The 23,804-nt window shown below is 41.8% G+C and overlaps 1 protein-coding gene across 6 annotated transcripts in view; it reads left to right on the top strand.

The window, feature by feature from the left end:
- Positions 1-14,916, top strand: part of LOC105919271 (anoctamin-4) — a 170,306-nt gene extending 155,390 nt beyond the window's left edge. For all 6 annotated transcript variants that reach the window (XM_036132419.1, XM_036132418.1, XM_036132420.1 and 3 more), the window contains 4 exons: positions 68-187; positions 4,035-4,140; positions 5,962-6,166; positions 14,517-14,916. In XM_036132419.1, coding sequence (XP_035988312.1) covers positions 68-187; positions 4,035-4,140; positions 5,962-6,153 — 418 coding nt within the window. In that variant the 3' untranslated portion in view covers positions 6,154-6,166; positions 14,517-14,916. The remainder of the gene's footprint in view (positions 1-67; positions 188-4,034; positions 4,141-5,961; positions 6,167-14,516) is intronic.
- Positions 14,917-23,804: the final 8,888 nt, after the last annotated feature.

Below are 23,804 nucleotides of genomic sequence, written 5' to 3'. Positions count from 1 at the left end.
TGTCATGTTATATGGTGTGAGACCTCAGGCAATGCATTTGTTTGGTAACATTGTTTCCATTCCTCAGGTGTATGATTGGTTACGTAAACGCCAGTCTGTCCGTCTTCCGAGTTTCTGACTTTGAGAAGAGATCCCAGCCGAGAACAGATGGCTCGGAACTTTTTGAAGAAGCTGTGAAGTACTGCAGGTAAAGTCTGTGTAAATGTGCCTCAACCACGATTAAAATACCTAAATTAAAGTGGAAGCCTCTAAACAGGTTTTGCATACAGTACAGACCAAATGTTTGGACACACCTCATTCAAAGACTTTTCTTTATTTTCATGACTATGAAGTGTGAAACAACTGAAAATATGTCTTATATTCTAGGTTCTTCAAAGTAGCCACCTTTTGCTTTGATTACTGCTTCGCACACTCTTGGTATTCTCTTGATGAGCTTTAAGAGGTAGTCACCTGAAATGGTCTTCCAACAGTGTTGAAGGAGTTCACAGAGATGCTTAGCACTTGTTGGCCCTTTTGCCTTCACTCTGCGGTCCAGCTCACCCCAAACCATCACTCTCCATCTTGGTCAAAAAGCCCTTACACAGCCTGGAGGTGTGTTTGGGTCATTGTCCTGTTGACAAATAAATGATGGTCCAACTAAACGCAAACCGGATGGAATACCATGCCGCTGCAAGATGCTGTGGTAGCCATGCTGGTTCAGTATGCTTTCAATTTTGAATAAATCCCCAACAGAGTCACCAGCAAAGCACCCCCACACCATCACACCTCCTCCTCCATGCTCCACGGTAGGAACCAGGCATGTAGAGTCCATCCGTTCACCTTCTCTGCGTTGCACAAAGACACGATGGTTGGAACCAAAGATCTCAAATTTGGACTTATCAGACCAAAGTCCACTGGTCTCAAGTCTCTTCTGCTTGTTGCCTGTCCTTAGCAGTGGTTTCCTGGCAGCTATTTTACCATGAAGGCCTGATTTACACAGTCTCCTCTTAACAGTTGATCTAGAGATGTGTCTGCTGCTAGAACTCTGCGTGGCATTGACCTGCTCTCTAATCTGAGCTGCTCTTAACCTGCCATTTCTGAGGCTGGTGACTCGGATAAACTTATCTTCAGCAGCAAAGGTGACTCTTGGTCTTCCTTTTCTTGGGGCCATCCTCATGTGAGCCAGCTTCTTTGTAGCGCTTAAAGGTTTTTGCGACTGCACTTGGGGACACTATCAAATTTTATCAATTTTTCGGACTGACTGACCTTCATTTCATCAAGTAATGATGGCCAGTCGTTTTTCTTCACTTAGAATTTGTATAATGGCAAGAAAAAAAACAGCTAACAGTCTATTCAGTTGGACTATCAGCTGTGTATCCACCTGACTTCTGCACAACACAACTGAGGGTCCCAACCCATTTATAAGGCAAGAAATCCCACTTATTAAACCTGACAGGGGACACCTGTGAAGTGAAAACCATTTCAGGTGACTACCTCTTGGAGCTCATTAAGAGAATGCCAAGAGTGTGCGAAGCAGTAATCAAAGCAAAAGGTGGCTACTTTGAAGAACCTAGAATATAAGACATATTTTCAGTTGTTTCACACTTTTTTGTAAAGTATACAATTCCACATGTGTTAACTGATAGTTTTGATGCCTTCAGTGTGAATCTACAATTTTCATAGTCATGAAAATAAAGAAAACTCTTTGCATGAGGTGTGTCCAAACATTTGGTTTGTACTGTATGTCTGAGAAATGGTTTTATGGTCAGTTTCTGATTTTTGTTTTTTGTAAAGCTTTCACAGATACCAATTTTAGACATTTCCAATTTCTAGTTTAATGTTGAAAGTATTTTTTTCTCTACCCGTTCAGTGACACAAAAGGATTTGAAGCAGAAATTTTGAACTGTCTCTGGCTTTTTTTTCATGAAGGATTAGCAAAACCTGCATCGTCAGCATTACTATATTTTAACAGCGGACTCGTTGTGTATTCCAGAGGGCGTACTGACCTTAACCCTGAACTATATTTCCAAAAGGCTACCAACATTTATAAATTCTGCTCATTTCATGACATAATGGTCAGAGCCTCAAACGGATAAATCAAAGCACCTTTGTTGTATCTCTATGCAGCGACGTCCACTATGGGTCAGTTAGCTGTTGCACAAATCAGGTGAAATGTCCCTCGTGAAGAATATCCCCATCTCCTGTTTTTAAGGCAAGGCAAGGCAAATTTATTTATATAGCACAATTCAGTACAAAGACAATGCAAAGTGCTTGACATGATTAAAATATAGCAAATTAAAACAGAATAAAAGCAATCTTTATCTTGATTTAAAGGAACTTAGACTTTCAGCATTTTTACAGTTTTCTGGAAGTTTGTTCCAGATAACTGGAGCATTGGAACTAAATGTTGCTTCTCCATGTCTGGTTCTGGTTCTAGGTATGCAAAGTAGGCTGGAGCAAGAAGACCTTAGTGGTCTGGAGGGTTGATGCCCTGATAACAAGTCTGTGATGTATTTAGGTGCTAAGCCATTTAAAGATTTATAGACTAACAGAAGTATTTTAAAGTCTATTCTCTGAGATACAGGGAGCCATGGAAGGACTTTAGAACTGGGGTGATGTGCTCTACTTTCTTAGTCTTAGTGAGGACGCGGGCAGCAGCGTTCTGGATCAGCTGCAGCTGTCTGATCCACTTTTTAGACAAACCTGTGAAAACACCGTTGCAGTAATCAATTCTACTAAAAATAAATGCATGGGTTAGCTTTTCCAGGTCCTGCTGAGACATTAGTCCTTTAATCCTGGAAATGTTCTTCAGGTGATAGAAAGCCGACCTTGTAACTGTCTTTAGATGCTTTTGAAGGTTCAGGTCTGAGTCCATCACTACTCCCAGATTTCGGGCCTGATTGGTGGTTTTTAGCTGAAGCGACTGAAGCTGTGTGCTAACTTTTGATCTTTCCTCTATTGGTCCAAAGATTATTACTTCTGTTTTGTTTTTATTCAATTGGAGAAAATTTTGGCACATCCACGTATTGATTTCTTCTAGGCATTTACTCAGTGCCTGAACTGGTTCATAGTCACATGGTGACATAGTGATGTAGAGCTGTTTGTCGTCTGCATAGTTATGGTAGCTGATGTTGTTATTTTTTATTATCTGGGCTAGAGGGAGCATGTAGATATTGAAAAGGAGGGGACCTAGAATGGACCCTTGTGGAACCCCACATGTGATTTTTGTCATCTCTGATGTAAAGTTACCTACTGATACAAAAAATTCCCTGTTCTTTAAGTAGGATTTAAACCAGTGGAGAGCTGTACCAGAGAGGCCGACCCAGTTCTCCAGGCGTTCTAACAGGATGGAGTGATCGACAGTATCAAATGCTGCACTGAGGTCCAATAGAACCAGCACGGTGGTTCTTCCACAGTCTGTATTTATATGGATGTCATTAAACACCTTGGTAAGGGCGGTCTCTATACTGTGGTGAGCACGGAAGCCAGACTGGAAAACGTCAAAGCGGCTGGTCGTTGTTAAGAAGGTGTTTAATTGTTGAAACTCAGCTTTTTCAATAATCTTACTGATAAAAGGGAGGTTTGAGATGGGCCTGTAGTTCTGGAGTAGAAGTTTGTCTAAATTGTTCTTTTTCAGCAGTGGTTTGATAATTGCTGTTTTTAGGGACTGGGGGAAAACACCTGACAGAAGGGACGCGTTTATTATCTGAGTCAAATCAGACGCTATGACAGGTAAAACTTTCTTAAAGAAAACTGTGGGTAGAACATCAAGGCAGCAGGAGGAGGAACTTAGCTGCTGAATGATCTCCTCTAAGCTTTTGGAGTTTATTTGGCTGAATTGAGACATTTTGTCAGGATAAGTCCCAGTTGGATACAGCTTTGGTTCTAGAGTTGGTATGAATGTACAAACTGAGCCTCTAATTTTTAGAATTTTTTCAGTAAAGAAGTTAGCAAATTCATTGCAGGCCCTGATGGAGTGGAGTTCGGAAGTTTTAAGTGTGTTTTAAATGTGTTGTTGTGACGTTATTGATTGTTTTTTCAACCTCACACAACAGGTATCGGGATTACAGGGAGCCTCCGGACTCAGCTGAGCAGTACACCTACACTCTACAGTTCTGGCATGTCCTGGCAGCCCGGTTGGCGTTCATTATTGTTTTTGAGGTCTGTGTTTTGTGGTGTTGTTGTACTTTTGTAGTTCTGCTAGCAGAAAAACTGATAATTAGAAATATTACCATCGCTAAGTGATTATCATTCTCTGTTATACACTATTGGGAACAGCCGCTCTATTGGGTGTGTTGACACTGGTTGTTGTGATATTAAAGAAATAATAGCTGGCCCGTGACCAGATAAATTTACTGCTTTAAATTAACTGACCGGGTTACCGATCCCTAATCGGTTGATTATAGTCCTAGACTGTATTTGGAGAGGAAAATGTCATATGATATCAGCATAAAAAAAAAAATTATTCTTTGTTGTAAGAATGTCTCTGGATAATACATTTTAACCCTTTCAGAGAACCTTTTTCTATCCCCTTAAATGATAACTAGCCAGCACCCATGAGTAACCTTCCAGATCCTCTCTGGTATGGACCAGCATCTCACTCACTAGAAATACAAGACTTGTCAACATTGGAGGTAATCTCAATGCAGAACGATATCAAGATTAGACCCTGCCAGTGGCCATCCCATATCTATACCACATCTAACAAATGTGCCCTGCATCTGTTAGATGTGGTCCAACACACTTGAATTAAATGAGGGAACTGCCTCCTCAGCATCCACTCAGTAATACAGAGTCCTTCTACTGACATAATTATTTGATTTAGGAGTGTCTGTGTGTCATGAACACATTGGAAAACTTCAGGACACCTTCCCTCAAGGACTGAAGTATGAGACCCTTCCTTCAAGGATGCCGATTGAAGAAAAGGAAGCAACTCTATATAGCAGTGTGTGACCAAGCTGATGGAAATGCAAGTTTGTTGTGGCTGTGTATGCCTCTTCCGTGCTCTACTGACACCCCAGTAAAATTACGCTGACAATTTTTTTCTTCAAACTTTAAATATCCGATCCAGCAAACGATACAAAACTACAGGCAGTAGCAAAATGAGCTATTTGGCTTTGACAGAGAGGCTTTGAAAAGATTTTCATGGGCCCAACCCACATACTCAACTCTGTTGCTCAACACATGAATGCATTTTCCTCACAAATCCGTCTCCATTTGAAGGGAAAATAAAAAATGCTTTCCAACAGTTTAAGATTTATTGACAATAAATAATTTACAGTAAATAAACAACTGTAGTGTAACTATTAGAGTAACGACTGCAACCATGCACCATAGCTGCAACAATAACTGTTATAACTTATGTGCAATAAGCTATTTAAACAAAGGTGCTATAATCCGTGCATTAAGCCTGTGCAATAGTCCTGTATAAACTGTATAATAACATATGTGCAATAACATATTTATACATAGGAGTGTACAGATTTGTATATTGTATATAGCTGTATAACTGTATCTTACTGATTCTACTTACCTACTTTGACACCTTCTTCTGACTTTTGACTATTGAGCCGATGGGACAAGTGAATTTCTCCACTGTGAGATCAATAAAGCTTATCTTATCTTATCTTAACTGACCAAACACACATCTACACAGTTTTCTTGCTAGGTTTAGATGATAAGCGGTTGTTGAAGCAATAAGTGGTTATTTGACGAAAGCAAAGTCCAAGAAAGAAAAACACCAAACACCTGATAAATAAAGTTAAGACGTATTCAGATCAAGTTGTTTTGTTGTTGTTGTAAAGTAAAATTCAATTGTTTTTTGTTATTACAAATCTTTGGCCTACATAAGGTGTATGTGTTCAGTATTTGTTTTTGTCACTAGTCAAGTTAACGACAAATCTTCATGTTACCAAAATTCAGGTTTCATTTATGTTATGGATATCCAGCTTTCAGGATTCTAATGACGGGTCTTTTTCGCAGCATATGGTCTTTGCCATTAAGACCCTGATTGCGTATCTAATCCCGGACCTACCGAAGGACCTGCGTGACAGGATGCGCCGAGAGAAGTACCTGATCCAGGAGATGATGTATGAGGCGGAGCTGGAGAGACTCCAGAAGGAGAAAGATGAGAAGAAGAAGAAAGAGAGGCCCCACCATAAGGAATGGCCGTGAATGCAACTGTCTGGTACGTTTGTGGATTTACAGTTTTTATTGATTGCTTTGACGCAGCAGTCCACTCAAAATCCACGTCTTTCAAAACAGTTGACACAGTGGCCTTAACAGTGGCACTGATGGTCAAAATGACACATTTTGTTTGCAAAAGGCTCTAATTCCACCAAAATATCTAAAATATGGACCAAAAGCACATTTTGCCCTCAAACAACACAACTTGCACACAAATGTATGAGCCCTTCCAATCACTCATTACACAAGGGGCTATAAAACACAAAATACCACACTCAATGTGAATCAGTGAGGCATTGCTGGTCATTGTAGCCCATGACTGTACAGTACGCAGCTTACGTGTCATTTGTAGTCAAATTTGCCCTCTTGTAAAAAATGGAACCAGAATCAGATATGCTGTGATGCAAATTTTATTGATTATTCATTCTTTTTTTCAGATTGTGGCAAACAAAAGAAAATACTAGAGCTGTCTGTCTCTTCTGGTCTCTTCTCTCTTGACGAATAGTCCACATGGCCTCATCTTCATCACACTCAATATTTTCCCTTGCGATGCACCTAGGGAAAAAAATCTTCTTGCATGCCTGATACATCCTTGACATGCCTCTGCATCTATATCTAGGGCAGCAGCAGTCATTGCATTGAGCAAGGGCATCTGCTCATAGGGGCGGTGATCATATACCTTCCATCTCCATGCACTAAATAATTCCTCTATAGGAAAAGATACGGAAATATCTGTATATACTGTATAGCAACATTACCTGTTCTCCATTCAAGAAACTCTTACAATAACCGTGGTTCTATTGAGAACAGGTTGGACTCTTTGTCCAGCCCCTCTACAGTAAATGAAAGGCCATGATTTACCACATGATCAATCACAGTTGCCCGAATTTTATCTGAAACTTGAGTCCTTCCAGCTACACCTCCACCTCGCACACGGACTCCACTTCCGTGGACATCTCTGAGGAGCCATCTGCATCAGTCATGGACGCTTCTGCTTCCACTAGATTGTCTTTAACCAAATCAGGAGATGCTGCTGCTCCCTCCCCCTCCCACTTTTCTATTTCTAGAAGTCAGGTGAAGAGGCAGCTGGAGAGATTGAACCGGTATAAGGCTGCAGGTCCAGATGGTGTCAGCCCCAAAGTCCCGAAGGTCTGCGCAGAGCAGCTCTGTGGGATCCTGCAGCACCTCTTCAATCTAATCTTGACCCAAGAGAAGGTAACGCTTTTGTGGAAGACTTCCTGTCTGGTTCCGGTTACAAAGAAAACTCACCCATCAGTCATCAATGACAACCACAGACCTGTTGCCCTGACATCCCACATCATGAAAGTCCTGGAGAGACTCAAACACTGCATTGCCTGGATGGGTGGGATCAGCGCCATTCAGTCTGGCAATTCTTTGGACTCGTGCAGCATAAACTGTGTCCAGATCTTGTAGACAGCATCCCGCAATCTCCTGTGCTGTCCTCACCACCCGTTCTAAGTCCTTCCTCTCTGTTCTTTGATGTTTGTCTTTGTTTGCGTTTGTCAGATTTGCTACTTGTTTCTCTTTAGTACATACCTGTAAATATAGATTGGTTTGATTAATAATACATTTACACTTCACCTCAATCTGTAGTTCCTGGTGATTGTTCAAATATGTTCTTCTTAACTTTGATTAAAATAAATAAGTTAAACTCCTGCTCTTTTTAAATCTATAATAATCATTCAGTGGGAAAGGAAAAGACTCCCTGTTCAATGGATAACCAGATTAACTAGTGGAGAACTAAATGAGATGGATTTACTTATTATTTATGCAGTTATATGTTTAATTAAGGTGCTAATCATGAACTATCAATATATTAAATTATTTGTTGTTTTAATTGGGTTATTTTTATCTGCAAAGGTCACCAGTTCAAAACTCAGTCTGTCATTTTTGGTCCCTGAGTAAGATCCTTGACGGTAGGTTCCTCCCCGTGCCACAAAGTTAAGGACTGAGCCTGAGGTTATTCTGCCTCAGTCTACACACCACCGTAGGAGTCTTCTAGTTCGATGTTAAAATAAAACCAGAGGACATACTGAAGATCAACTGTTCCCTAATTCAACATTAAAAGGATAAGCAGTTTTGTCTCCACTTAGATTTCAAAATTACATTAACTTCACCAAAAAGCAGATCTGTTACCATCAGTTACCATCATCTATTGCTTCCACAACCAGTAAGCCCACAGAACTAACGGAACTTAGTCCGTTAAATACAACAAATAAATACAACATTTTCATAATATTGCACCCGTGTTGCAGCATCCCGTTATTACATGTGCATTATTTTGTTATTTGCAATAATGCAGTGCAGACACAGAAAGATGTTGTAGCACTTGACCTAATGGCCTTGTATGTGGTGCTACACCGCCTTGTAAAACTATACTTCCTAAACGTTTTCACATTTTGCGTGATGGATGCTATGTGCTAGACCAGGGGTTCCAAAACCCCAAAACAACAATGCCACAGACTGGTGTCCCCCTTTTAACTGGTGGTATTATGTATTTATTTATTTGTTGGTACTTTATGAGGATAAAGTATTTTTATAAGAACTCTTACGAAAAAGTGCAGCCTTCCCCCTGCGTTAAAATGCAGAATGTTGAGCATCTTGTAAAATTATACTTGTGTGTCATTTTAACAAATAAAGAAAGTAAAAAAAATTAGCACATCAGTATTTAAATCAGGACCCTCAATGGGTGTCTCACAACTCCCCCCATGGGGTCCCAACCCCCACTTTGTAAACCCCAAAGTTGTGTATAACTGTGAAGGAGAAGGAAATGTATTGTGTACTTGTGTTCAGCCTGTTGTCTTCTGATTCCCCATAGGTAAATCCAGTGCAATCAACAGCCACCAATTAGTAAACTGAGGGTCCTTTGTATGATTTTATGAATGTTTTCAGCTAAGTATTCTGATCCTTCTACTTCATAATACTATGTAATACTATACTTCATAAAACTATGTTTTGTGACTTTATAAGGAAACATATTGAATTAATAAATATTTCAATCCAAGGCTAAACCACAAAATTAGTATTCAAACTAAATTTGTCCTTGGTACCACCATACAGATGTCCTTTGGGTCTCTCGATGGTTAGTTGAGGTAAAACAGGTTTGAGCATGAAGCTGAATTTAAGAAAACAAGTTATAACTTTCATACCAACATTCAGCTTGAGATGGCACCGCGGACGGCTGCCTCGGTCTGTTGGTGCAAACTTTTTTTGTTTTGATTTACAACTTAACTTTGGTTTTCGCGATGATACCCCGAGCTCTTTCATCAGAGAAGAGCTCATGAACATCAGGGCTACATCACCAGAGGATTTATTCCCCACTTTTCTTCTCCCTACACTGGAAGTTTTGGACATTCTGGTCAAAGGTGCGATCACCTTTGTTCACGCAGCGAAACGCCGGAGGAGAGGGTAGCGAGCCGGTGTGCTCGTACATCTTCAGCAGCACGGATTCCGCTCACCGTTACCGGGCATAATTTTGTCTAACATGCGTTCCCTGGCCAACAACCTAGACAAACTACAACAGCTGTTGGAAAAAAACAGAGACTTCTCTTTATCTGCTGTTTTGTGCTTCACAGAGACATGGCTATGTGGATTATTTACGGATTCTGCGCTGCAGCCGGCAGGCTTCCAGCTCCACAGAGCGGACAGAGACAGAAGTTTTCGGCAAAGCGAAAGGTGGAGGAATCTGTTTTTCGGCTGGTGCAACGATGTGGCAGTGATCCAGCAGCACTGCTCTCCTGACCAGGAATCCTTCATCATAAACTGTAAGCCTTTTTATTCACCCCGAAAGTTTGCTTCATTCATTTTGGTCGGAGTTTACATCGTGCCACATGCAAACGTGCAGGTCACACACCGCACGCTCGCAGACCAGATACTGGATGTGGAGCGCAGAAATCCGGACTCTTTAGTTATTGTCCTTGGTGACTTTAACAAAGGAAACCTCACTCATGAACTTCTGAAATATAGACAGTTTATTAAATGGCCGACCAGAGAGGAGAACATTCTGGATGACTGTTACACCACAGTCAGAGATGCTTATCACGCCATCCTCCGTGTAGCACTGGGCCAATCCGACCACATCATGGTTCACCTGATTCCTGCTTACTGGCAGGAAATAAGCTCTGTAAACCTGTAGTGAGGACATCAAAGAACTGGACCAGTGGGGCTTTGGAGGATCTTCAGAAGTGTTTGGATTCTACTGAGTGGGACGTCTTCAGGGCTGCTACCAACAGTCTGGATGAGTTCACAGAGGCTGTGACATCATATATCAGCTTCTGTGAGGACTGCTGTGTTCCATCACAGACCAGGGTGACTTACAATAATTACAAACCCTGGTTCACAGATTCAAAGATGCAAAATACAGGTTTAGTAGGACGGTGAAAGAGGCTAAGCGACTGCATTCTGAGAAGCTGCATTCAGCAAATGACTCTGCTTCTGTCTGGAAGGGCTTAGGCAGATAACAAATTACAAGCCTAAAGCCCCCCACTCCATGAACGACCAACAGTTAGCAAACGACCTGAACAACTTCTACTGTCGTTTCGACAGACAAAGGGACAGTCCTGCAACAACCCCCACAACACCTCCCAACAGATCACCTCCACCCCTACCCCCCCACCCCCCCCACCCCACCTACCTCAGTGACAACTCTTTTTATAAACGAGAGAGATGTTAAAGCTGCTGGACCAGATTCTGTCTCTCCATCCTCCTTGAAGCACTGTGCTAATCAGCTGTCTCCAGTGTTCACAGACATTTTTAACACCTCACTAACGACATGTCACGTGCCAGCCTGCTTCAAATCCTCCACTATTATCCCTGTTCCCAAGAAGCCAAGGACCACAGGACTTAATGACTTTAGACCCGTCGCTCTGACCTCTGTGGTTATGAAGTCCTTTCAGCGCCTTGTGCTTTCACACCTCAAAGAAATCACCGACCCCCTCCTGGACCCCCTACAGTTTGCCTACAGATCCAACAGGTCTGCAGACGACGCTGTCAACCTGGCCCTTCACCACATCCTCCATCACCTGGACTCTGCAGGTACCTACGCCAGGATCCTGTTTGTGGATTCAGCTCTGCCTTCAACACAATCATCCCAGCTCTGATTCAGGAGAAGCTCTCCCAGCTGAATGTGCCTGACTCTACCTTCAGGTGGGTCACAGACTTCCTGTCTGACAGGAAGCAGCATGTGAAGCTGGGAAAACATGTCTCCGACTCGCAACTCATCAGCACTGGTTCCCCCCAGGGCTGTGTTCATTCTCCTCTGCTCTTCTCCCTGTACACCAACAGCTGCACCTCCAGTCATCAGTCTGTCAAGCTCTTGAAGTTCGTGGACGACACCACTCTCATCTGACTTATCTCTGATGGTGACGTGTCCGCCTACAGGTGAGAGGCTGACCATCTGGTGACCTGGTGCAGGGAGAACAACCTGGAGCTCAATGCTGTAAAAACAGTGAAGATGGTTGTGGACTTCAGGAAGAACTCAGCCCCAGCTACCCCCATCACCCTCTGTCACTCCATAATTGACACTGTCTGTCAAGTGTATGAAATAGTCACAGACTATTTCATACACTTCCCTCTGGCAGGAGGATGCGGTCCATCAGGACCAAAACCTCACGCCACAAGAACAGTTTCCTCCCATCCGCTACCAGTCTTATCAACAAGGCTCAGAGACCCCCGTGACACTTGACACTGCCTCTCTGCCTCCCCCGTTCAGCACTTACAGGCTACACTAATGTAGCATCTCCAGACCTTCTGTGATACATTAAAGCACAGTCTACTGTGTATATAGCTCTAGATTCTGTATTTATATCTATTTTTTCTGCACCATCAACACTAAGTCAAATACCTTGTAAGTGCAAACCTACTTCGCAATAAACTTGTTTCTTCCATCCATCCATCCATTTTCCAAACCGCTTAATCCCTTATGGGGTCGCGGGGGTTGCTGGTGCCTATCTCCGGCATTCACTGGCCGAGAGGCGGGGTACACCCTGGACAGGTCGCCAGTCTGTCGCAGGGCAACACAGAGAGACAAACAGGACTTCAATTCAATTCAATTTAATTCAATTTTATTTATATAGCGCCAAATCATGAAACATGTCATCTCAAGGCACTTTACAAAGTCAAGTTCAATCATATTATACAGATTAGGTCAGATTATACAGATTGGTCAAAAATGTCCTATATAAGGAAACCGGTTGATTGCATCAAAGTCCCGACAAGCAGCATTCACTCCTGGGGAACCATAGAGCCACAGGGAGAGTCATCTGCATTGTACATGGCTTTGCTGCAATCCCTCATACTGAGCAAGCAAGAAGTGACAGTGGGAAGAAAAACCACCCATTAACGGGAAGGAAAAACCTCCGGCAGAACCGGGCTCAGTATGAACGGTCATCTGCCTCGACCGACTGGGGTTACAGAAGACAGAGCAGAGACAACAAGAGAGACAAAAAAGCACAGAAGCACACATTGATCCAGTAATCTGTTCTACATTAGATGGTAGTAGCGGGTGAGCCGTCTTCTCTGGATGATGTCACAGTTAACAGAACGCCAGACCAGGTGTACCTACTATGAAGAAAAAGAGAGAGAGCAAAAAGTTAAAAGCTGAAATGACGACAGTCATTTCAATGTAATACAATGCAAAACTGGAGAACAGTAGACTGAAGAACAGTAGAAATCAGTAGAGTGAGAAAATTAGACCCTGATGTCCTCCAGCAGCCTAGGCCTATCACAGCACAACTATAGAGATAGCTCAGGGTATGAGCCACTCTAACTATAAGCTTTGTCAAAAAGGAAAGTTTTAACATTAGTCTTAAAAATAGATAGGGTGTCTGCCTCACGGACCAAAACTGGGAGTTGGTTCCACAGGAGAGGAGCCTGATAGCTAAAGGATCTGCCTCCCATTCTACTTTTAGAGACTCTAGGAACCACCAGCAGACCTTCAGTCTGAGAGCGAAGTGCTCTGTTAGGAACATACGGGGTAATCAGAGCTCTGATATATGATGGAGCTTGATTATTAAGGGCTTTATACGTTAGAAGGAGAATTTTAAATTCTATTCTTGATTTAACAGGAAGCCAATGAAGGGAAGCTAAAATTGGAGAAATATGATCCCTCTTGTTGATTTTCATCAGAACTCTTGCCGCAGCATTTTGAATCAGCTGAAGACTTCGAACTGCATTTTGTGGACTTCCTGATAGTAAAGAATTACAATAGTCCAGCCTTGAAGTAACAAATGCATGGACTAGTTTTTCAGCATCACTCCTGGACAGAATGTTTCTAATTTTGGCGATATTCCGGAGGTGAAAAAAGGAAACTCTGGAAACCTGTTTAATATGGGATTTAAATGACATGTCTTGGTCGAAAACAACACCAAGATTTTTAACTTTATTACCAGAGGCCAAGTTAATGCCATCCAGATTAAGGGATTGATTAAGAACTTTATTTTTTGAAGACTCTGGCCCAAAGATTACAACTTCGGTCTTGTCAGAATTTAGATGCAGGAAATTTAAAGTCATCCAGCTTTTGATGTCATCAAGACATGACTGCAGTCGAAGTAACTGATTGGATTCATCAGGATTTATGGATAAATATAGCTGAGTGTCATCAGCATAACAGTGGAAATTAATCCCGTGCTGTCTGATAATTTCGCCAATCGGAAGCATATATATAGTAAATAGAATTGGTCCAAGGACTGAACCCTGTGGTACTCCACAGGTGACCCTAGAGTTTGAGGAAGATTTATTATTAACATGAACAAACTGGAATCTGTCCGACAGATAAGATTTAAACCAGCCTAATGCTTTTCCCTTAATCCCTACAGTATGCTCAAGTCTTTGTAGGAGAATATTGTGATCAACTGTATCAAATGCAGCACTGAGATCTAACAGGACAAGTATAGACACAAGTCCATTATCTGAGGCCATGAGAATATCATTAGTGACCTTCACCAGAGCTGTTTCAGTGCTATGATGAGCTCTGAAGCCTGACTGAAACTCCTCAAGTAGGTCATTACTTTGTAAATGTTCAACAACCATCACACCTAAGGAAAATTTGGAGAAGCCAATTAACCTAACAGTCATGTTTTGGGACTGTGGGAGGAAGCCGGAGTACCCGGAGAGAACCCACGCATGCACAGGGAGAACATGCAAAGTGCATGCAGAAAGACCCAGGGGTGTACTCGAACCCAGGACCTTCTTGCTGCAAGGCAACAGCGCTACCCACTGCGCAGTTATGTTCTGATTCTGATTTTGTTGTTTGTTTTAGTTTTTTCGATAATAGTGGAAATGAAAGACAATGCTCAGGTTTTTAAAAGAAAAAACTTTTTTTCTATTTCCAGGCTCCCAGCTGATGTTTTGGCTCAACAGTGGAGGAGGAGAACCAATACTTCTGCATGTACTGGACCGTCACGTCTTCCTCCTGCCATGTCAGACCAGCACCTCTTGTTGGATGGTTGCAGAACGGCATTCTACTCATCTCATGGGACTTTTAGTAACAAATTTTGCAATTTCCCCCTCTTATTCAGACGTTTGGCTTCAGCTCTTGAATGTAGATTTCAAGCCAGAATAAACTGCTCTGCGGAGGGTAACAAACGATAAACCTTGTTTACATTTCTCCTTGTTTTAGGAGTTTACTCTTTGCTTTCTTGTAAATAAAATGTTGAAATGAATGAATGTCATGCTTTACGCTCTGCTGTAGTGTAGTGCAATACCAATAAAACATAGATGAGATTTATTCTATTCAAGCTTCTGTGGTACTTATACAGTTTATCCCAGGGGTCACTAACATGGTGCCCGTAGGCACCAGAAAGCCCCCAAGGACCATATGTGGTGCCCTCCAGCCTGTTCAAAAAAATAGCACAACCTTCCAATGAGTTGCCTCTAAATTTTTATTTTTAGGGTTCGAAGCCCGCAGCGCAGGAAACGGCTATGCCGTTCATCTGCACTGTGTGCAGAGAACCCTATTGTTTTTCATCTGTTTTTAAAATATTTATTACGGGTCCAAGCCCGCAGTGCAGAAAGAACAGGCTATGCAACGCATAGCCGTTCGTCTGCACTGCAGTGCAGAGAACCCTATTGTTTTTCGGCTGTTTTTAAATTATTTATTATTATTAGGGTTTCAAGTCCGCAGCGCAGGCGAACGGCTATGCCATTCGTCTGCACTGTGTGCAGAGAACCCTATTGTTTTTCGTGTGTTTCTTCATTATTCTCACAATATTCTAACGCTAAAACTCGTTGTGTGGCCCATGCGGACTTGTAACGAACCTATTGAATCAGGTATGCAAGTACAGAATGTGCATCGCTACTCAAACCCAGAAATTCAGACCCCTCAACAACTAGGGGGCGCTATAACAAAGGACAATGCTTTTTGGCCTATAACCACCAAACTACTGGTCCCACACTCAAAAACTTCACATCACATTGTTTATTGGATGATTCTGCAAAATAAAGCGAACTGGCACACCTTTCGTTTCGCAGCTAGTTTTCGTGCTACATGGCTACAAAGGTTAAATCTTTCTTGTTAAACTCCAAATTTTTTTGTGCAATCCGCACAAAACTCCATATATAACCGTGTAATGGACAAATAAAAAAAGTTAATGCGGCGGATTTTTTAATTTTGACTTTGTGATTGTTAGCTAGCTAGCTCTAAATGTAATTGTTGATTATTCTAAAACCATAACAGATTTTAATATGTCCTTCTTAACCCATACTCCGATTAAGATTTTGCACACGTGTCTGGCGTTTGAGGATCCTCCATCACTAGGGGGCGCTGTGATGTCAAGAAATCTACTACCCAAGAATGGGTGATTGGATTTTTACAAAACTTTCTTCATCCCCTTTCAGTCATAGCCCCGAACTAAAATATTAAATATGGTAATGGTTAAAACAAGTGGGCAAGGCCTATTTCCAAAAGTGTGCAAAAAACCTTGAAAATTTTGTGGTGTAACGATCTCAGATTTTCAGGATGTATTCCTTGAATAAGGTGTAACAATTCTCTCACTGCATGTATTGAGGTTTTTGAAAGTTGCACACTCTGTTTTGTTACAATTTTGTAAAATGGAGAAATCAATGAATTTTCCACAAATATTATTCAATCCCCAAAAAAATGGCCTCTATTTGTAAAGCACATGCAGAATAAACATGGATTTCTGTGCCCGCACCGCAGGCGAACGGTGTGGGAGATTATTTAACTATTGAACCTTAAAAAAGAAAGAAGACTCGAGAGGAATCATTTCGCTGTCATGCCAACGAGAACTTCCTTTATTACACCTTGCACATACAACGGGTGCAAGCAACAAAGTCTAAAAAAAACAATACTGTGCACAGACCTTTATAAGTCACAGATGTGTGTGCGTTATAACAAGAATCTGTGTCTCCATTGGTGTGTATTGGAAGCTAGTGACATCTTGCACCTGTTTAGGATAAACCAGGGATCACGCTTGAACTGGTCTATATTTTCCTTTTCCAAGTCATCCACAGTTTACACGGTAAAACTGTATTGCTCCATGGCTAGATAATCCATCCATAGTTTTTTCTAATACAATATATGGCTCGACAGGAAGCAAGCCTTTCAAAGTAAACTAAACTTCACAATAAAATGGCCCGAACAAATCTTCTTACTATAGGATAAAAATAAAAAGCAAACCATCATACAAATAACTTAAATATTTTCTATTTATGGCTCTAACACAACTTTTTCCTCTTTAAAAGCCACTGTTAAATGATGCGTTTGTCTGTTTATAACAGCCACCAAGAAAAATCTCTCTACAATGACACTGTCGCGCTGCACTAAAGGATCCTGTCTATTGCGCAATACGCGATTAATTCGAAAAACTCTGCAAATTATTCTTGCACCTTCCGCAACAGGTTGCTGTCGTAAAAATGGACATGGCTACGGCAGACTTCCCTATCTCCTCCGCTTCTACAGCCGTGATCTAATCTTGTTTACATGAAACAAGCCTGCTCTGGAGCAGGCTTAAGCTGGCGCACATGTTGCTATGACAACAAGTGCAGGATGTCTTTCGAAGAACCAAACGATCCAAGATCATGCCAAATCGTCAACAATGAAATCCTGCTAACTGAGTTAGCGACATACGAAGAACGGACCCCTGTTCTTGCCTACCCGCGGGACCCGGATGTAGCGCCGATGTAGCTTGTTACGTCACGCTTGAACTGGTCTATATATATGTTTTATATGTTTTTCTCTTTGCTTGAAATGTTTACCTAATGTGAAAATTAACTATTCTAGGAAGTACAAACAATAACGTAAACGTTTTTTTTATAAGATTTATCTTCATTTGCCAGTTATGTGTACAAATTTGAGTAATTTGACTGGATTGTACAATGCTCACAAAGTGCCTACTCATGAAATAACACAACTGTGCAATAATAAAACTGCACTAGAAATAAGTCAGCAGTATAGAGAACTCTGTCCTGAACGCAGTATAGACAAGGGACAAACTGAGATAATAATGCAATGTGTGCAAAGGATGCAGGAGTAAATCTATTTCCATTGCTGTTCTGTACATGCTGGAGGTGGAGGTGATGTACTGGTGCACATACACATACAAACATACATGTCCACAGTGTGATGTGCAGAGAATGGGAATGCTAGACAAAATGAGTTTTATATACAGTGTTATGTACAAGAAGTGGGTGGACTCCACCCACTGCCAGCATGTTAAGCCCCAGGTTGTACTGGGTGCACCAGAGAGCCTGCTGATCACCAGAGAGCCAGATCATAAACCTCCTGTCTGTAGTAGGCCAACTCGTCACCATCCTAGATGAGGCCGATGACCGTCGTGTCTCCAATGATTGCTCCAATGATTGCATTTTCTCCTGAAATGCAATCATTGGAGTAGAGGGACTTCTCCCTCTACTCCTCTACTCTGCTCTTCAGCAGTGGGGAGAGCACACACCCCAGGGGGGCGCCAGTGCTAATAGTCTGTTTAATAGATGACAAGTGGTAGTTGGGGAAGGTAGCCGTTTCAAGATGGCGTCGGAGCATCAGAGAAGTGTGAATTGGGGGCGATAAAGTGGTAGGTATTGTTTACTGTAGCAGTGGTCCAGTAAGTTCGTCTCCCTGGTTTGTGGCTGACGTTTGCTCTGTTAAAGGTGCATAGTGCAAAGTTTTGAAGTTAAATATCATTTAATTCCTTTCCAATACATGCCCTTACAATTGCCCGACATGTTAAATGAGCTATCCTTTATTTACAGCAGTTGCTGGATTAGTCAATTCATGAGAGAGTGATTCAGGCTGAATCCTCTGGGCGTGTGTGTGGGTGTGGAGCGCTGGTTTGTTGAGTCTCCACTGTAATCGGGCTAACTTCAATATTTATAACTTTCGTACCCAAGAAGACTTTAGGGCTCTAAACCAAAGAACTGTGCAGTCTCAGCGGCAGATGCTTTTCCTTTTCCCCCATGAACGTGCACAACACTGGTGTTGTTTCAGCTTGTCGCCAGAGGGGGCAGACTTCTGCAAAAATCGTGGAACTTACGCTATGCTCCGTTAAAGGCCACAAGAACAATGACCAAGGAATCTAGAGGTTTTTCCTCCACATTAGCTTTCTGATGAACATGGTTTAGTAAGGCAAGGCAAGGCAAGGCAAATTTATTTATATAGCACAATTCAGTACAGAGACAATGCAAAGTGCTTTACATGATTAAAATATAGGAAAATAAAACAGAATAAAAGCAAGTAGGGGTAGAATGTGGAAACAAAAACAAACATTAAAAACAGTAGAACAGTTTAACTAGAACAATTAAAGGCAGTTTTAAACAAATGTGTTTTTAATCTTGATTTAAAAGAACTCAGGCTTTCCGCACTTTTACAGTTTTCTGGACGTTTGTTCCAGATAAGTGGAGCATAGGAACTAAATGCTGCTTCTCCGTGTTTGGTTCATGTTCTAGGTATGCAGAGCCGGCTAGAGCCAGAAGACCTTAGTGGTCTGGAGGGTTGATACACTGATAACAAGTCTGTAATGTATTTAGGTGCTAAGCCATTTAGGGATTTTTAGACTAACAGAAGTATTTTTAAAGTCTATCCTCTGAGATACAGGGAGCCAGTGTAAGGACTTTAGAACTGGAGTGATGTGCTCTACTTTCTTAGTCTTAGTGAGGACACGGACAGCAGGTTCTGGATCAGCTGCAGCTGTCTGATACACTTTTTAGACAAACCTGTGAAAACACCGTTGCAGTAATCAATCCAACTAAAAATAAATGCATGGATTAGCTTTTTCAGATCCTGCTGAGACATTAGTCCTTTAATCCTGGAAATGTTCCTCAGGTGATAGAAAGCCAACCTTGTAATTGTCTTTAGATGCTTTTGGAGGTTCAGGTCTGAGTCCATCACTACTCCCAGATTTCGGGAGTAGTGATGGACTAATTTTGCTGATCAGAAGCATATATATATAGTAAAGACAATTGGTCCAAGGACTGAACCCTGTGGTACTCCACAGGTGACCCTAGAGTTTGAGGAAGATTTATTATTAGCATGAACAAACTGGAATCTGTCTGACAGATAAGATTTAAACCAGCATAATGCTTTCCCCTTAATCCCTACAGTATGTTCAAGTCTTTGTAGGAGAATATTGTGATCAACTGTATAAAATGCAGCACTGAGATCTAACAGGACAAGTACAGACACAAGTCCATTATCTGAGGCCATGAGAATATCATTAGTGACCTTCACCAGAGCTGTTTCAGTGCTATGATGAGCTCTGAAGCCTGACTGAAACTCCTCAAGTAGGTCATTGCTTTGTAAATGTTCACAAAGTTGATTAGCAACTACTTTCTCAAGAATTTTAGATAAGAAAAGAAGATTAGATATAGGTCTGTAGTTTACTAACTCATCTTGATCAAGAGATGGTTTCTTCAGTAAAGGTTTAATAACAGCTACTTTAAAAGCCTGTGGTACATATCCATTTACTAGGGATATATTAATCATATCTAAAATAGGGCCATTGATCAAAGGGAATATGTCCTTAAACAACTTGGTTGGGATTGGGTCTAACATACAGGTAGAAGGTTTAGATGAAGCTAAAATTTTAGATAGCTCAGAAAGCTCTACTGCTTCTAAACAGTTCAAATACTGCGCAGGTTCTAAAGATTCCTCCAATGCTGCCTCACTTACTGAGGACGAGGTAATCATGTTTGGGAGGATGCCAATTATTTTATTTTTAATGGCATCAATTTTATTTATGAAGAATCCCATAAAATCGTTACTACTAAGAGCTAAGGGGATGGATATGTCAACGGAGCTGTGGCTCTGGGTAAGTTTGGCAACTGTACTAAAGAGAAATCTAGGATTATTTTTATTCTCTTCAATTAATGATGAAAAATATGCTGCTCTAACTCTGCGAAGGGTCTTGTTATACAACAATAGACTGTCCCTCCAGATTAAGTAGGATTCCTCTTGGTGTGTAGAGCGCCATTTTCTCTCCAATTTCCCAACATTGTGCTTCAAGGAACGCAGCTCTGAATTAAACCAGGGAGCCAGCTTCCTGTGAATAATCACCTTCTTTTTCAAGGGAGCTACATTGTCTAATGCAGAACGTAATGAGGAAGTCACACTGTTAGCAAAGGTATCGATTTGTGAATGGGAAGAAACAGCATTGCTGCCATCTACAGGGCATTTCTGCAATACTGGGGATATTAACAAGGGGACAGACTCATACATAGAAACATAGTTTAGCTGCTTTTGAGCGAAAGAAGGCAAAGTACTCAGGGCTGGCTGCTGAGTGCCGGGAGGCAGGCTGGAAGACTACCATCTACCCAGTGGAGGTCGGATGCCGAGACTTCACAGGGTTGTTGACCATACGCCTCCTGAAAGACGTGGAAGTCACAGGAGGAAGGCTGAGGAAGACAACAAAGGAACTGGCTGAAGAGGCGGAGAAAGGGAGCTTTTGGCTCTGGCTGCGGAAGAAGGATAGAACCTGGGGGAATAACACCTAACCCCCAGACAACAGTTGCAGGGAATAACATCTTTCAGCTGCAGGGGGTGACAGGGAGACGTCCCTGTCACTGCCCCGCCACCAGGAGACGTTCCAGGATTAAAGGGGCGAAACGTTGGCGAATGGTGGTTCCTGGCTGACGACATACCTCTGATTGATGTCAAGATCCTCCTGGGTCACATTTTGGAGCGAAGCGAATCTGTTTAGTAATGGAATTCCAACATTTCCAGCATGCTTACTCCTATCATTTGTTTTGAGAACAGCCCGCTGTTGTTTCACTTGTCTTGGGGCATCTCTCTGTAGTCTCGGCCAGTTTTCTTTGTCTAGGTGTGGGGTTCGTTGATCCTTTGGTCTTGCACCCAGAGTGGTCCTGGGATTCTCATTTTCCTCAGGGAACTGTTTGTTCCCTGAGGAGTCGCTGGGCTGGTGGTCACCGTTCGGAATCACAGGCAGGGTTGTTTCATTTCCATGCGCGGCCTTTACATCATAATTCACTTTGAGTCGACAGATTTTCAGTTCCATAACAGCTATCTTCTGTAAAAGCTTGTCAAAGTCCATTGTGGTGAAGGTAGGCATCTTTTCAAAATCAAAATAAAACAATAAGTAAAATAAAATAAATAAAATAACTAAATCCAACTTTCTGTGGTTTTGGTTAAGAGATAAAAATGAGATAAAAACTAAAAGACAGGAAAATGTAATCAAGCAGGGAGCAGAGAAAAAAGCGTCCAAACAGGCAGAGAGGTGGAGGTGAAAGGTAACACCTCAGTAAAACTGGCCTGACGTGGAATTCACCGCTGGAAACCTCCAGTGGTGAATTAAAGGGTTTAGTTGATGAGTAATGTCGTTAAGTGAGGGCTGCATGATTTCTTCAACATTGTGACACCTGCACACCACCGTTCGTTTATGTAGAGACATAGTCCGCATTGCTGTGTTTCTGTTTTCTCCGTTACCTGGTCTTTCCAGAAAAGATTAAATGTTGGTAGGCAAAGTGCACTGTCCGTGATGTGCCCGGTAAGCCAGGACTCGGCGAATCAGTGGGTGGCAGATCTGCTGAAGTCTGGGTTAGTTCCTTTGAGGAGAAGCAGTTAATCTGTTTTGTTGGCCAGAGAGCGGACATGTGGATAAAAGGCAGCGCAGTGCAAACCCCCTGCTGTCTTGTCTTAACCAGTGTGTCTGCAAGCTTTCCCCTGCGGCAACGGCGTGTCCTGTAGATTCCATACTGTAAGTAAGTAAGTAAGTAAACTTTATTTCTATAGCACTTTTCACAGACCAGGGTCAGAAAGTGCTGCACAAGTTTATACAAAATAAATTAAAACAACATACAGAAACAGTAAAACACAGTATTGAGCTAAAAAACAAGTTTAAAAAAGTGGGTCTTTAGTTGTTTCCTAAAAGTGTCTATACAAACAAGAGAGCGAATGGTACAAGGTAGCTCATTCCAGAGGTGAGGCGCCACAGCTTTAAAAGATCTGTCTCCTCGGGTCTTAAAATGGGTCCGAGGAACCATCAACAAGTTCAAATCGGACGACCGGAGGTTCCTAGTGGAAACATAAGGCTGGATGAGATTCTTAATGTAGTCTGGTGCCTGTCCATGAAGAGCTCTAAAAGTCAGTACCAGGATTTTGTAGTGCATCCTGTAAAATACAGGCAGCCAGTGCAAACTTTTGAGAATGGGTGTAATGTGTTCCCTCCTGCGAGTGCGAGTGAGCAGGCGTGCTGCAGAGTTTTGCACAACCTGCAGACGCGCAAACTTCCTCTTGGTAAGACAGGTGAACAGACTATTACAATAATCTAATCTCGATGAGACAAAAGCATGAATAATCCTCTCAAGCTCATTATAAGTCACCATTTTACGGAGTTTGGAGACGTTCCGAAATTGGAGAAAGCAGCTCCTAACGAGCTGATTTATGTGCTGCTCCATCGACATCGCTCCATCCATGAAGCGACTAAGAACTCAGGAAAGTTACAGGTTCGATAATGAGCAGTAGTCCGTTGTTTAACAGCTCTTCTCTGGTTTAAGTTACCAGAGAGGAATGGCAGAGAACAGAGTTAAAAAACAAAAACTCAATAAGCTCTATGGAGCGTAATCCTGAGCCGGCCATTCTCTGGGGCAACACAGGGAGTGAAAATTAAACAACATGCTAAGAAAGTAACATTTATAGCTATAGCTATATTATCTTTATGTGTTTTTTTATTGATTTAATTTGGATGCACAGATAAATACACAGTTTCAAATCCGTGAGCTTTTCGATAGTAAGATCAGTCTAGATGTTTCACATAAAGGAAGATTATTGGTGGTAGCAGGTAGGTTCGTCCTTTAGGACCAACAAATGTGGATTTCATCTAAATGAAGATAACCAAGAGATGAGATAAATGCTTACGAACTTTAAATAGAACGTCCCTTTAAAGATCTTGAACTATTCATCTGAGCAAGCCATCCCCATTACTGGCGTGCTGTGCTGAAATCTAACATTTCTGTCTTTTGCTATTATTATTTTAGGGCTATAAAAGGTTTTGATGACCTTTGGGTAGTTAATACACAGAACCTCAAAAGGCTGAAGTTTAGTGTGACAGAAAAATCTATTCTGAGCAAGAAATGTTACCAAAACTGCTAATGTCTCTTGCACCACCAGAGGAGGCTAGAGTCCATTTCCAGTTCAATGCCAGCACAGACAA

The sequence above is a fragment of the Fundulus heteroclitus genome, unplaced genomic scaffold (assembly GCF_011125445.2).
Source record: "Fundulus heteroclitus isolate FHET01 unplaced genomic scaffold, MU-UCD_Fhet_4.1 scaffold_50, whole genome shotgun sequence".
Taxonomy (NCBI): domain Eukaryota; kingdom Metazoa; phylum Chordata; class Actinopteri; order Cyprinodontiformes; family Fundulidae; genus Fundulus; species Fundulus heteroclitus.
Note: the sequence above shows the minus strand (reverse complement) of the source record. Positions and strands in the feature narration are given on the sequence as shown.